The sequence below is a fragment of the Eptatretus burgeri genome, chromosome 7 (assembly GCF_056783735.1).
Source record: "Eptatretus burgeri isolate ZD-2024b chromosome 7, Ebu_testis_v1, whole genome shotgun sequence".
Classification (NCBI taxonomy): domain Eukaryota; kingdom Metazoa; phylum Chordata; class Myxini; order Myxiniformes; family Myxinidae; genus Eptatretus; species Eptatretus burgeri.
In genome coordinates, this window is record NC_140967.1 from 104493724 (window position 1) to 104510138 (window position 16415).

A 16415-nucleotide genomic window follows, 5' to 3' on the forward strand; every position below is an offset into this window, starting at 1 on the left:
TCCCATGTGAACTGATCACTAAATAATTATTTTATGACAGTAACTAATCATTTTCATGTACATCGTGCAAAACAATACCAATATTTTTGTCATTTTTCACGCTGACCTACACATATTGTGGATCGCTGGTACACAGACAGGGAATATGATGAACAATGTATGCGAGGAATGTTACAGGCATTTGTGATGCATAGTTCAATTATAATAGACTGTAAAAGCAAAACAAATTGCACTAATAATGGAATCTTTCAAAATATTCAGACTAGACAAGTGGATGCTTTACTGATATTCACAAACCAAAATGTTCACGGCATCAAGTACAATATTTTATCCAAGTTACATAAACCACCACATTTTCATTACGTTAGATATTTGTCTGACAAGGTAATTTAGAGAACAGTACAAGACAAGTCATGTTAGCTTTATTTCATTGCAGTCAATATTTTGAAGTACCATTTATCAAACATTGTTACAAGTGTCATCATTGGTTCTGCATTTGCAAGCTGCTGTGCACACTGGACGGGCCTTTTTACACTTGCAGCGGGCACTCGCGCACTTTGTAGTACAATTGCAAGTTAGGAGTTCCGTGCACGATTCTGGAACTGGATGGAGGGACATGATGATGGGCACAAGTGAGGTATCATCATGTTCCCAAACAAACATCTCCAGAGAAGGTGGTTTGCCTCCACACTGATACATAAGGCCAAATAATAATAATAATAATAATAATAATAATAATAATAATAATAATAATAATAAAAAGTTGATCATTACCACACCCTTCCTTTTTTGAAGCCATCTACTTTTTTTACTTACGAAATCTTTATTGATGGCTTCTGTCCTCTGTTTGTTTGTTTGTGTGTTTGTTTGAGTGTTTGTTTATGTGTGTGTGTTTGTTTGTAGGCACGATAACTCGAGAACGGAAGAAGCTACCAATGTCAAATTACACCACATGATTCAGGGGGGTGATGGCTAGCGCTGATTAGATTTTGGTCAAAATCGGTCAAAGGTCAAGGTCACAGTGAGGTCAAACATTCGATTTTTGATGGTTTGGTACAGAATCATCGTAGAAACTTCTGGTTTGCGTCGCTACCTTCTCTAGAGACAGCTTTTATTAGACAAGGTCAGAGGTCAAGTTGACGATTTCGTAAGTACCAGTCTATGACTGCTTGTTTGTTATTTTGTCAAACATCATGAAAAAGAACCAAAATAAAATAAATCACACCCATGTAACGAAGGAAGCTGTGCAGTGAAGCATATGCACCGCTTTGGAAGTATCCCCGTGGGGTACTGACGGTTACTTCCTCAACAAGTGGGGTAACCTTACTGTCCTGAAGAAAACTAAACATTAACATAAAACACTAAACACAAGGAACACCAAACCACAACAAACTATTAACGAACGTATGGTGGGTTAGAAAGGTTCTTAGTCTTCATTTTTGACAGAGGGAGAGAAGGAAGGACATACCAAGTGTTTAATCGGCTTGCACCACTTAAAAATCCATATCCTCATGTACGATTCTTGCACAATTTTTTGGATCGATCATTTTCTCAATGTTGGGAGAGAGTTTTATAGGTTTTTACCGAACTGCAGCGCCGAGAGCTGCACTGCCACGTTCCATTTCTGTGTGCGATACGTGAGCAATACTGATCTGTGTTCATGTCTGCGAATGCAAGTTCCATCGCAGCTACTGCAGTAAAATTCGGTGCACATTTCGGATTAAAATGATGCAAAATACGACTGGTTTTAAAACCAGCTAATTGCATGACGAATGTACAATGTAGACAAATTGTATGAACACGACGAATCATTTTAATGATTTAAACTTAATTTATAGCACACCTGGACTTTAGTCAGGTGAGCTTATGCGATCGAGCAGTGTTCGTAGGTGAGAGTCCGAAAACACTTGTTATTATCGCATGAACCAAACACACGATTTTGGTTAAACTTGGCCACAAGGTTCATATCTGATGCCTAATGAAGGTTTATTGATCGCATCAAAATCTGCGCTCATTAAGGGGGTATACGGGGGTTATTTTTGGCTCCCACCCCCCCCCCAAAAACACAATTTTGATGAAACAACCACAACATTCATCAGCCATAATTTACCAAAGTGTATCGACCACATCAAAATCTGCGCTCAAGGGGGTTTACGGGGTGGGGTTTCACCCACCCACCCCTCCCAAAAAAATAGGTATTTGCTCTCTTCTCCGAACTACACACAGACTTTTAATGAAACTTCACCACAACCTTCATCACCCTTGATGTACCAAAGTTTGTTCACGGCATTAAAAAAATCCAGGGTCTAAGAGGGGTCTGCGAGGGGTTCGAGTGACTGTTGCTCCTGATCTTGCTAAGTCCAGCCAACTAGGAGGTGGTCACTTCCAATGAGAGCATGAATTCAGGAATTATTTCCAGAACATTAGCGCATCCTGTCCCAGCATCATGTGCTCCAATATCGTGTGAATATGAATGGACTTCCTCGTCTTAGCAGTCCCAGCCTTGAGCCACAGTTTAGAACATTGCATTCTGTGAAAAAGAGCCAAAAGTAACACAAGGACTTGTGTGTCCCTCGCAGCAACTACAATGCTCGATACCTGGCTTTCTACACAATGGATAATTATTCTACAGCTTCCTCGTGTTTGGCTTCCTGTGTCTGTTTATTCCAGGATCAAATGCTTCAACTCTCTCCATTACTGAATCAACCAGCTGCTACAATGACTTTTTGTCTGGTGCATGCAACATCAACTGCTGGGACAAGAATATTGTCAAGTCTGCTTTGTTGTAAGGGAGGGCTACGAAGTTCTATTCACACACTTTGAAGGCAGAGGAACATCTATACTTTCATTCAGTCTTATTATTGCTCCTGAAACTCAACCCAGTCTTCTCCTGATACCACCTTTGATTGAAGCCCCATAGTATCTGTCAAATACTCCACCCATTCTGCGATGTGGTGCTCCATTTCATGCAACAGCTCCAAACACATCAGCAAGGTCTCCAAAGGTGGCAGCTCCCTGAGGTTTCCCTATTGTCAACACTTGTGTTTGACCATTAATAATAAGTGTTGTTGTCTCACCAATATCTGTAGCTTCAATGACAGAGGGGCAAAGGATGCCTGCAGTAAGTACCTGATACAGTATTTCCTCGGAACCAGTTCCAGGGCTTCCATTCATTTATGCCCGAGCCTGTGGCACTGGCAAAAGTTTATCTTTTAATACTTCAGAGAATTTGACACCGTGCCTAGCAGCATAGGCAGTGATCAAATGTTGCAGCAATTTTCTGCCTGCCTTGAATGACTTCACTTTCCTTGTAACTGAATCAGTGTTCCACCTGAAACAGAGGAAAAAGTAAGGAACCTTATTTTTGGCAAGGGATGTCTGAACTTAGCCGCTCTTTCAGAATCTCCAGAAAGGGACAAGATCAACTGAATACAAAATTATTCAGTTGATCTTGTCCCTTCCTGTAGATTCTCCTCAATCTCCTTTGTGGCTCGGTCATTGGTAGAATGTTTTGCAGATCTTCAGGAACATTCATCGAGATTCTACAGGAACATTTAAGCGGGGTTCTCGGCTCCCTTGGTCTTAAAATTTAAACCCCCAGGAAAAACGATGGGGTATACTTCCTCGCTGTTGCAGTTGGTTTGAATAGTGCCACCTCTTAATTTTTTGTATACTTTGTCGAGGTTTGTATAAGAGCTAACACATAGAACATATAACAAAGGGAGTAGGACACAAGAGGGGGTGAGAGGGGAAAGCACAACAACAGTAGGGAACAGGACATCAGGAAATCTGTGGATGAGAGGGGGGTGGGGCAGGATAAACAAGATGGAGATTACAGGGACTTTCAGGAAGGAAAACGGGGAATTTCAAGGAGGTGGTTTTGGGGTGGATTAATGGGGATAGAAAAGATCATGGTTTTGGATGGGGGAAGATAAGAGATGGTGGTGAACAGCTGTTTTGAAAACCTGGAGGGAAGAGTGGGATTGAAGAGCGTGTGGGCGTTTGTTCCAGAGGCGGTGAAAAAAAGAGGAATGAAAGAGTGAAGGTGAACAGCGATTCGTGATTTTGGCAGTTTCACCAGAAGGGGGTTGTTGGTAGACCATGAGCGCTCTGCAGTAATACTAAGGGGACAGAGCACAGACAGAGCAGGGGGTGCAAGGCTGGAGAAGAGTGGGTGGAAGAAAAAGACCATCGACCTGTCTGCGTTGAAAGACGATCGACCCAAAGACTCAGCTTCATCGCAGGAGATATCAATGACCCGAGGAAAGCCTTGGTTTCCACAGCGTGAAGCTGAGCTCGGTGTGAGGCAGGAGCACCAGCCCAGAGGGGAGAGCAGTACTCCATCAAGCTGCGGATGAAAGCTTTGTATGTGGTTAAGAGCTCAAGTGTGCCAAGGAAGGAGTTTGCATTATTCGTACAAGAAGCACCCGCTCCCAATGGGAGCCGTCAAGGGGGTCATATTATATTTATGCCTATTTTACTCCAAGGGTCCCAGGATTACACACGCAAAAATGGTTGCGATCGAGTCAGCCGTTTTTGAGGTACCTGGGAACAGATGGACGGACAGACGGTGAATTATAGTAAGATAGTGGAAAGAAAGAAAAAAAAAAAGTGCTGTGCAGCACATTGCCAACCAAAGGTGAGCCGAGAAGGGTACTCCAAACCTCGAGCCCTGCAGGATGGATTTAATTTTCATGGGTAACTGCATGATTGTCAGCTTCTATGGTTATTTCCTCCATCACCAGGCTAGCTTTTCCAGTCAATGGGGATGGGTAATTTTGCTAGAACTGTATACAATTTGAGAAGTGTCTGTCTGTTTGTCTGACATCTATGCACTCCTGATATGCTGAATGAAACATCATGGAAACTGGTGGTTGCACTCATGAAACTGGTGGAAACTTGTGGAGGGTTGGGGGGAGGAGTTAAAAGAAGAAATTTGGTCTGGGGTTCAGGATTGAGAGGGGACCCGAGTTCTCTCCATGCAAGTGTGTATAGTATGGTACCACCTGGTGGAAAGCTGTCGTAGAAGTCATAAAAGGGTGAAATTAACAATCTAAGGATGAGTTTATAGAAAAATTAAGTAATTGACTTCTACTCACCGCTAAAGATTGATGACTTCAACCAGTCTGAGCAGTACCTCATAATCTGTGAAGCTTGAGTGTGTGTGAATATGGTCACAAGTTCAATAAGAAGTAAGAAAAATGGCAATGGCATGTCACCAGTGGACTTATTCAGCGTCATGCCCACAAAGCATTTCGATTCATTCGATAACACGGGTGTCATAAATGTCCAGTGCCCGTGGGAATAAGCTGCTCCCAAAAAGGAGTACAAATAAGAGGTCCCACGGTTAAAAGGAGTGAAAACCCACTGAAGATAGTGCTGCGACTAGGCACGTGTGCGAAGCTCCGAGTGCAGAGAGCAAAGTACTGCTGGAGAATACGACCAGACACTGTTCAACTCCAGTGAAACTCCAGTCTGAATTTTATCCACAACGATGTAAAATGTCAGCTCCAGGCAGGAACAACTACAATCCATCAATCCATTGGGACCATACTCTGTACAGAGCGTTGGTGCTGCCAAAGCAGTCTCCTGGGCTATTGGGCACAATCCTGGACAGGTCATGACTGACACAGGATACTCGAATGGCTCAATCATCCCAAGAAGCTGGTACTTATTTTGCCGACCTCAGAAGGATGACTCAGCCTGTCAACCCCACCTGGTATTAATTCAATGCAAAAGCGGGATTTAAATTCGGTACCTTAGGATCCCAAGCCTGCCACCCAAACCACGAAGCAAACACCGGGCATAAGGAACCACGATGGTGTAAAATACGAGCTCCAGGCAGGAACAACCACGAAGGTGTAAAAAATGGCAAGCTGCCAGAAGAAAAAGCTTCATCACCATTCCGTTCCAGCCTTCATCCTCACATCCCATGAGGGGGAGGTCCTCAAAAGCCGTAAAGCCGTCAGGCAAAATGATTGGTTAGAAAACAGATAAAAACCATGCCGACACTACTGCCGTTGTTGGACAAATGAATGGAACAAAGTTCACGGTGTAACAGTACTAACAAGTTGGCACTGATAAAAAAAAGCCCTCTCCTTGATCGCTAGTAACCAGAATTGTCAACATAGGAAGAAAGTGATTGATCAGAAAGGCGTCAAAATTGTAGTGCAAAACAATGAACGGTCTCAAAGTTTCAAGATCCCCTTCCCTCCAAAAAAAAATGCACAAAATGAGCTGGCCAATGAACATGATGGCCAGAGCGCATCTTTCTCACTGCTGGCACTGTTTGCAAGTGAGGGGTTGTCGGTGACGACGCATGTGCCGGCACTTGAGGAACAGCTGCCGGTCCTGGTGCTGGTAGCATGTCACGCATGTTCAGTAGTCACGTCATGTTCAACATAAGTGGGCTTCAATCTGTCAATGATGATAGTATTATGTTTCCCATTGTAGTTAATAATGAGAAAAAAAATCTAGGCAAGGTGGATAACTTCAAACGGTCCATCATACAGGGGTTGAAGTAGCTTCCTCACCATGTCGTGGCACACAAAAACATGAGTACAACTATGAATGTCTGAATTGGTCTGGGTTTGCCTGTGTTGTAGCCTGGTCGGTGTAGGCTTCAGGGTTCTCATGTGCATCCAGAGCCGATGTGCAGTTGTGAGGATCCAAATTGTGATAAAACAGACTCGGTGGTACAAACTGTCCTGGCAACTTGAGAGTTGTGCCAAAAACTAACTCGGCAGCACAGCAACCGAGGTTGGACTCCCAGAAACATGATAGGATTCATTTTGTATTTCCATGGGCTTTCAGAGATGCTTTCAACTGTCGATGGAATCGTTCCAAGAGCCCAATACTGTAGGTGACGGGTGATAAGCTGTGTTTCGCATTCTCCTTCTGCAAAGTAAATCAGACAGACCTTGTAAAAGTGCCGATTCAAACGGACGACCTCAGTCTGTGGTCATTGTTGAGGGCGCACCGAACACAGCTACCCAATGTGAGATAAATGCTTGTGCTACCATCTCTGCTGTCTGGTCAGGGATGGATATTGTGACCGGCCAACGAGTAAAACGATCAATGCATGTGAGCAAGTATGTATTGCCATCTGATGGAAGTAGAGGTCCGATTAGATCAACGTGAACATGGTCGAATCTGGCATCCGGTGTGGAAAACGTGCCAAGAGACCACCTGATGTGTCGATGCATTTTGGATCTCTGACATGCTCTGGAGGTTCTGGACCAGGCTCTGACATCAGGATCCAATCCCTGCCAGACAAAATGCTGAGTCACTAAATGTTGAGTGTCTCTGATGCCAGGGTGAGACAGTGTGGAGCATCAAAAACTATACGTCGATACTCACGACGGACTTAATGGTGAGGATCTCCTGTGGAAATGTCAGAGACAATCCTACCCTCATAGGTGGGGAGTGGTAACTGTTTGAACTGGAGCGATGTTGAAATGCTTTGCAGCATTTGTAACTCATCATGCTGTTGGGGTTCAGCTATAGTCATGAAATTGATGATGTTAGATGCATACAGAGCATTTACGTCAACTCGAGAGTGTGCATCTGCTACGGAGTTGTTTTTGCCACTGATGTGCCTCAAGTCCATCATGAACTGAGAGATGAAATCAAGATGTCGTAGGTAAGATACTTACCTACGCAAAGGGAAGCGTAGACGAAAGGGAGACCATGGATGACATCAATCAACCTCTGAAACATGCGCACAGCATTACGCAAGCCGAATGGCACGTGAACAAACTTGTGGAGCCAGAAAAGGTTGTGTGATGGCTGTTTTGTGTACATCATTCGGCTCAACTAGGATCTGGTGATATGCTCTGAAGAATATCTTGGAGAATACATGTGCACCTTTGAGGGATGATGAAAAATCCTGGAAATTGGGAATTGGATTGCAATCAGGAATGGTGCATTTGTTAAGTGAAATGTCATCACCACATGGCTGCCAGTCACCCGGTGACTTCTCCGGTACCATGTGCAAGGTTAAAGACCAGTTGCTGCCAGATTGTCGTATGATGCCGAGTTCAAGCATATGCTCGAACTCTGACTTGGCAATTTTCAGATGATCTGGGGCAAGCAGCCATGGTCATGCTGAAACTGGAGGTCCATGAGTTACGATGTGGTGAGTGGTTGAGTGCTTGATCTCACAATCCCTGTGAGATGTAGCTTTCTGGGTATTCACAAAGTATTCATGTAGAGCAATATCTGGGTATTCACGAAGGAAGGTGTCATAACGTGAAAGAGATGTAGCTTTCATGAACATTGGTCTGATGGAGGGTATACGATTGATGATTCCCTGCACAGTAAGACTGGTCGTGGTGTCTTTGAGCTTGTGATGGTTGACATCCACTAGCAGGCCAAACTGGCAAAGAAAATCAGCCCCGATGATGGGTACAGGCAACTCGGCAAACACGAATACCCATCAAAATACTTGTCGAAGTCCAAGATCCAGTGTTAAAGATCTCTCTCCTGTATGTAGTGATGGGTGACCGATTCACTGCCTGCAGCTGAATTGATGCAAGCTGGCCGTTGCGATTGTGAGATGGTGAAATACTCACTTCAGCACCAGTATCCACTAAAAACCTGGTACTTGTTGCCTTGTCGGTTATGTAGAATAGGCGACTGGATGTGTCACTGCCAGGCTGACTTGTCACCGATAGACGCTGACTAGTATATGAGCATGCGCTGATGCATTTGTGAGCCTTTTCTACATGCTTCCAATGGTACCAGCACATCTGTTCAGCGTGTTGGTGGGGGCTTCAGCTGGGATTGTGTCTTCCTGATAGACTTCTAGATGGACCACACCCGCAGCTTGTACTCCTCTCTCTTTCCACCTGTAGTTGTGTCATGAGAGCTTGTACCTGTCTGTTCAAGTTCCAACCTGGGTAGACAAGGTACAGACTTGGTCTGGTTGAGGTGCAAGTTGCTGTTGAGGTTTTGAAACAGCTCCTACGTGCGGAGTGGAAGACAAAGGCAGAAGCGACTTCCATAATCTTGTCGGCGAGGCCTGCCAGTTGTTCGATGTCGACAGACTCTTTAGTTGAGGCCAAAATCAGTTGGACATTGGTGGGAAGTCTCTGGAGAAACAAGTTTTGAGATGATATTCTTCAATTAATCATCCCCCATCCCCAATTCGGCGTCGTGTCCACAAAGCAATAAGATTCACTCGATGACACGGGTGGGCATAAATGTCCAGTGCCCGCTCCTCCCAAAAAGGGGTGCAATGATAAAAGTCCCACGGTTAAAAGGAGTGAAAACCCACTGAAGATAGAGCTGCGACGAAGCACGTGTACGAAGCTCTGAGTGCAGAGAGCAAAGTACTGCTGGAGGAGAGGGAAATGGACAGGGTTTAACTCCAGTGAAACTCCAGTCCATTAATTATTTCCACAACAGTGTAAAATGAGAGCTGCAGGCAGGAAAAATCATGAAGGTGCAAGGTGAGCTGCCAGAAGAAAAAGCTTCATTACCCTTCCGTTACAGCTTTCGTTCTCACGTCCTGCGAGGGGGAGGTCCTCGAGAGCCGCAAGTGTCAGGCAAAATTATTGGTTAGAAACCAGATAAAACAACCCCCGACACGACTGCCATTGTTAGACAAATAAATGGAACAAAGTTCATGATGTGAAAGTACTAACAAGTTGGCACTGATGAAAAGTACAGAAAAAAAAAAAAAACTACAACTTCTTCGCTAGTTACCTCTGCCACCGAAGATGAAGGTGGTTATGTTTTCACCCCTTTCTGTTTGTTTGTTTGTTTGTCTATGCACAAGATATCTCAAAAAGTTGTGGACAGGTTGGGTGTGTGACAAGGACGAACTGATAAGATTTTGGTGACGATCCGGATCTGGATCCGACTACTACAATTATTTTTGTGATTCTTTACCATTGAGAGATAGGACCAAAAACGATATGTAGCACGATATCTCAAAAAGTTGTAGACGGATTCAGATGAAACTTGGTGGACAGGTTAGGTGTGTGACCACGAAGCGATTCAATTTTGCTGAAGATCCGAATCCGGATCTGACTACTAGAATTTTTAAAGTGAGTCTTCACCATTGAGAGATAGGGCCAAAAACGATATAGTTAGCTGTACGGCATGACATTTCAAAAATGTAACGGGCCCAATATGTTTTCGTGGATCAGGCATTACGTGGCAGAGGTATGTGCTCTACAGACTGCCCTTCTAGTTTCAAATAACATAAGCAGGTTCACAAGTATAACATGGCATTGAAATTTTAAATATGGCAACATAGTGAGGGAATCATCAAAAACCACAAGCAGGCATTCCAAAAGCAGAGCGCATGCGGTGCCATTAGTAAATGATTAGTTTGCAATGAAACAATGGGGCAAACTTGACAGGGCACTGCAATATAACGACTCTCCCACCAATGCAACCTCCATTGCCTGAACTAGCACTAAACAAGACAGGCTGTGTCATTCTTTTAAACCATCCCAAACATTACACTTCTCTAGCTTATGGAAGAACACAGGAAGGAGGAAGATATAAATGTACCAACAATAGAGTATGGAAGAACAGGCAGAAAAAGGATCGCAGAAGACATGTTGGACAATAAGGGACAACAACATGACTAAAAAATAAATATATAAGGAAAGGGGGGTAAAGTTCGAAGAGAAAGAAATGAATGAGAGACAGACATTGGATTGCGGTGGATTTGACCCACACAAATCCACATAATTCATGTGTGTTAAGAACGTGCTTGATCAATCAGGGCAAAATAAAGTTCATATGATGACAAATGTGTCATGGTCAAAAGACAGGGGATTACATCAAAGGAGAGGAGGAGGAGGAGGAGGAGGAAAGGTATTAATCTGGTACCTCATTCCCATGAGCAAACCGTACCACGAACCACTGCAACTGTGCATAGGCACTCGAGTCTCCATGAGCAAAAGTTGGCCTGCGCAGTGAACAGATGTCACTGAGAGCGTTACCTGCAGTCATCTGAGCACTAACCTGCATGCTTTTTAAACTTGCAGGTAAAGTGAAGCAATAAACAACAACAATACAAGTGCCTACCGATGCACTTTTGCGATAAGTCATGCAGGCAGTGTGCTGAAGAAAAATCCAAATTGAAGAACACATTGTACAATACCAGTAATGTTTAAACAAATCAAGTCTTTGTGATTGTAAAGTGGCACACAAAGTCAAAAGCACCTTTTATTCCAATAACTTTTCAGGATTCCTGTTTTAAAGATTATAGACATTGTAATCCTTGTACTCATCGTATTTCACGAGTCTATATACTTGGTGCAAGAGCAAACACGGAGGATCCTTTATTCAGGTCCCACCTCAGACTGTGCAGAATGAGGATGATTTTCAGGGCAATGTTGGAGCATAATCTCGGGGCACAGCATGCACGGCCTGTGCCAACCTCATAAAGGTGCAAAAGAACGAGGTAGGGTTTTTACTAGTAAGAATGAGGAGTTCAAGTATCTAGTTGCAAAATCATCCGACGAGACAGACAAGGGCATCAGTGCAGAAGCTCTTGCGTGGCTGAGTGTTTAGTTGGTTAAAAGGAAAAATGGAGTGACATGGTGAAAAGCAAGCTTTACACAACTAGATGGTGCCGTGAATACCAGAGGTACATTACCTGGAGGACGGGCTTTTGCATCCGTTCGTTAAAAACCATGCTAGGCCGCGTCTTTGCTCCAAAACCTTAGCTTTGGGCAGTGCGTGATAATCAAAATCGTCAGCCTCAAAGCCCTCTTCCGACATCATTAACGGCATCTCATCCAAACGTGCCTCATCCTCGGCCACTGAAAATCTGCCGTCGGAGACAGCATTCAAGTGGAGGTGAGGAAACTCTCGGGATGTGATAGCCACGGTAAAACAGAGTACAATTACAGAACAGATTGGATTATGAATGGCATTCTGCATCAATGTGAAGTTGACAAACATGTCCACACAAACAATATACAGCACTCTTAAGATGGTTCACAAAATGTATCGAAAATGTTCAAATGATAATAATCAATTGGAAAGTACCAACAATGGGAACGGCAACACTAACAGTACAATGTGCACCGAAATTGCATGAGGGCAGATACCCAATACCAGTACAACTCGAAAGTACATATGCCGAACACCCAAAATTACCACCTTACACAAAAATCATATTGAAAAATCTTTGCTCCGAGTCTGGGAGATCACCGGTGCAAATCCTGGCCGGGTCAAACCAAAGACTTAACCAGAGCTGGTGTCAAAGCCACCCAATGCTCGCCTGTTTATACATTTATCGTTTTCAAAAGACATCTAATAATATTTTTCATAAAGCATTGCAGTGAAGTCTGATCCAAATAATTTTATAGCAATATATGTCCTTGTATTTTGTAATCAGTAAAAAAAATAGTGTGGTAGATAAAAACATGAGAAAGGAAATAACTTGCACCAAAAACTAACATTTTCACGCTCACACTCACACCGGGGGTATCGCTATAGCTCTCTGTTCTTCGAACAGGCAAGCTAAAAATGGTACGTGCCGCTTCCTTGCGAGACGCTCAGCCTTCAAAAAGGATAGAGTGCAGACAAACAACCATGTTGGCAATACTAGTGCAGGCTTTGATGGGCCTAATGGCCTCCTCCTGCATCAAAGTTCCTTTAATATATAGGAACCAAAGAAACACAATGACATGACCATATATATATATATATATATATATATATATACATATACATATACATATACATATATACATATATACATATATATATATATACATATATATATACATATATATACATATATATATATATATACATATATATATATATATACATATATATATATATACATATATATATACATATATATATACATATATATATATATATACATATATATATACATATATATATACATATACATATATATATATATACATATATATATATATATATATATATATATATATATATATACATATATATATATATATACATATATATATATATATATATATATATATATATATATACATATATATATATATATATATATATATATATATATATATATATATATATATATATATATATATATATATATATATATATATATATATATATGCATGACCCACACAGCCAGAGTAAAACACTGCACAGTAGAAAATGTAAACAATTATCAAGTCAAAGTTATTAGCACAAGCAACACAAAAACAATGGTATAAGTCAATGTAAGCCTCAAAATCACCGTGGGTACATGCTGGTCAACACTGTCATCGGCAGTTCAAAAGCAGTTCCTCAATCAGGAGTCTGACACCCTGCCACGTCACTGTGCTACTACCGGTGTGTATACAGGTGCAGGTGCACATGCCCACGTGATCAATTCAAAACATTAGCTCAACACCTTGGCGATGTGCCAAGTATTCCAACAATGTGGAACCACCAATCAACGAGCTGTCAGGTTAGTGTCAGTGCATAGGAGGAAAGTAAACTGGTAATGGAATCGAAAAACAACTGTGGTGATTAAAAAATTTTTTTAAGCAAACTTAATCTGCAGAGAACATGTATGTTGAAAGATCTCTATATGTTAAAGCCATCATCTCAGATCAAAATGTGCATCTTCATACAAAGTACAGCACTGTATGCGATATAATTGGAAATTTTCCTCTTTTTTTCATTCTTCCCCATTCCCATTTTTATCCCCCCCCCCAGAGGGAGGGAGCGGGATATTGTAATCGTCCGGTTTGTTTGTCTGTCTGCAACTTTACGGCAAAAAGGCTTGGCAAACACTATCAAATTTAATCCACAGGTGGGCAATGAACCTTGGACGACCCCATTAACTTTTGGATCAAAGGTCAAAGTCAAGGTCATGAAAAGATCAAAATCGTTTTTTGCTCATAACTTCGTCAAAAATGATCTGATTTACTTCAAACTAAGCTTATAGTGAACCTAATTCTATTTGTCACTTATAATCCTCCCCATTCCTATCGTGAAAAATGCATATTTGTGAAGATTGGTAGGGTCCGAAGTTTTGGGGGTAATGGTCATCGGTCAAAATTACAAATTTTCCATTAAAACTAAAACATGGTTACGAAAATACAACTTTACGGGAAAACGGCTGGATCAAACAGTCAAATTGTATCCACAGGTGGGTAATGAACCTCGGACGACCCCATTAACTTTGGGTCCAATTAGGTCAAAGGTCAAGGTCAGCATCATTTTACAGTCATAACTTCGTCAAAAATGGTTTAATTGACTTCAAACTAAGACTAAAATATTCCTTATAATCAACATTCAGGTTAAGGATGTATCAAATTTAAATTTTATTCCCAAAATAACTTTATGCCTTAAATGGGTGGGATTTGTTGTGCCTGGCACCACTTTTTATCCCGCCCCCTCCCGGAGGGAGGGAGCGGGATATTGTAATAGTCCGGTTTGTTTGTCTGTTAGCAACTTTACGGCAAAACAGCTTTGCAAACACTATCAAATTTAATCCACAGGTTGGCAATGAATCTTGGACGACCCCCATTAACTTTTGGGTCCAATTGGATCAAAGGTCAAGTTCACGAAAATATCAAAATCGTTTTTCGCTCACAACTTTGTCCAAAATGATCTGATTTACTTCAAACTAAGCTTATAGTGAACCGTGTTCTATTTGTTACTTATAATCCTCCCCATTCCTACAGTGAAAAATGCATATTTGTGAAGATCGGTAGGGTCCGAAGTGAAGATAAGGATATATCAAATTTAAATTTGATCCCCAAAATAACTTTATGCCTTAAATGGGAAGGATTTGTTGTGCCTGGCACCACTTGTTTGTTTTGTTTTTAAGTAATTGAGAACAGCAATATATTGGCTAAAATAAATAACAAATTGGTTGGAAGTGCATATGGAACAAGAAAAAGCAATCAGAGATTGCAAACCCATCGCCAGGACTTCTTTTGAGTGGTGTATTTTTAAGGGTTTTCAGGTAAATCCAATATGGCTGCCAAACCATGTGGCCAATGACATAATGTGAACCTTTTGTTCCTCATGGGCAGGCAATCATACGTGTAAAGTTTCGCCTCGATCTGTTTCGCCACTTCAGAGAAGAAGATTTATGAAGGTTTTTTTTTATTTTTCAACAATATGGCTGCCGAATCACGTGACCGATGTCATTAATATTTTTTTCTGTGGACCATTTTATTCCGAGATGGCCCTTAAAAAAATGTTCATACTGTTTGGATGTGGCGTTCAACTTATGACATCTTAATGAGGGCACCTATGATATCGTTTAAAAAAAAAAAATCACATTGCCCATGAGGAGTTGTTGCTTTGTGCCAAGTTTCAATTTTTTCCTTGGTGTGGTTTCAGAGATACAGAGGTCCAAAGCTTTCTCGTTTTTCCAATATGGCTGCCACACTACGTGACCTATGACGTCACAATTGTCATCAAAACATTCTGAATGAGTAGTCACACCTATGGTGAAAATTTCATCTCAATCCAACAAGAGGTTGCGGAGAAAAACACGAAAGTTCTGTGCGGACAAACAAACACACAAATACAATACCATCTGAATCCTTTGGCAAGGGTAATAAAAACTCAACATGCCTTTTGAAGAGCAACAACGTACTGAAACCAAACATACCATAGCATTAACCTGTGGTAAAAACACCACGATGTAAAAAATGGAAGTTTTTTTTTATTATTTTTCTGGTTGAAAGAGCTCAAAAATGGGAGGTTATATATTTCTTAACAGCAAGGAAATATCATATATATATATATATATATATATATATATATATATATATATATATATATATATATATATATATATATATATATATATATATATATATATATATATTGTGACGTCCACGGGACTTGAACAGTCCCGCCAACGTAGAATGAGCCGAAGCGATGGAGGCGGTTTATTTATTTATAACCCAAACATGGCGGTTCTAATCGCTCTACCGCAAACGGGACGAGGAAGGTGGCACGAGTCACTTTTCACTGAGTTGATGATGTTTATTTGTTTTTATTATTACCAGAAATAAGACTCGGCAAGAAGAGGGATCCAGGGCGATTCAACGGGATGGTGTGGGATCGGGCGTGGGGAAAAACACAGACAATTCCAATGAATATACAGTTCTCAATCCCTCTAAGGCACCACACACACACACACACACACACACACACACACACACACACACGCACACACACACACACACACACACACACACACACACACACACACACACACACACACACACACACACACACACACACACACACACACACACACACACACAACGTAGCTATTTCTGGTGGTCAGGCTGGACCGTGGTGTGGACGCAACTGTCCCTGGATCGGCGTCGGACGAGCTGGCCTTGCTCTCGTCAGGGGGGCAGGAGAAACCGTGGTGCTGTCGACCTCCTGGTCTTGGCCCAAGTCCGCTCACAGCC

General features: G+C 41.8%; 1 protein-coding gene across 4 annotated transcripts in view; it reads right to left on the bottom strand.

Moving 5' to 3' along the window:
- LOC147023991 (putative phospholipid-transporting ATPase IIB) overlaps positions 1-13318 on the bottom strand; it is a 44886-nt gene extending 31568 nt beyond the window's left edge. Inside the window, exons 1-3 of one of the 4 annotated variants that reach the window (XM_085890105.1) lie at positions 13220-13295; positions 11621-11794; positions 4197-4348 (exon numbers count right to left, since the gene is read on the bottom strand). In XM_085890105.1, coding sequence (XP_085746231.1) covers positions 4197-4348; positions 11621-11659 — 191 coding nt within the window. In that variant the 5' untranslated portion in view covers positions 11660-11794; positions 13220-13295. Of the gene's footprint in view, positions 1-4196; positions 4349-10848; positions 10928-11620; positions 11795-13219 lie in introns of those variants that run through there. The other 3 variants (XM_085890104.1, XM_085890108.1, XM_085890107.1) reach the window with 3 other exon arrangements.
- Positions 13319-16415: the final 3097 nt, after the last annotated feature.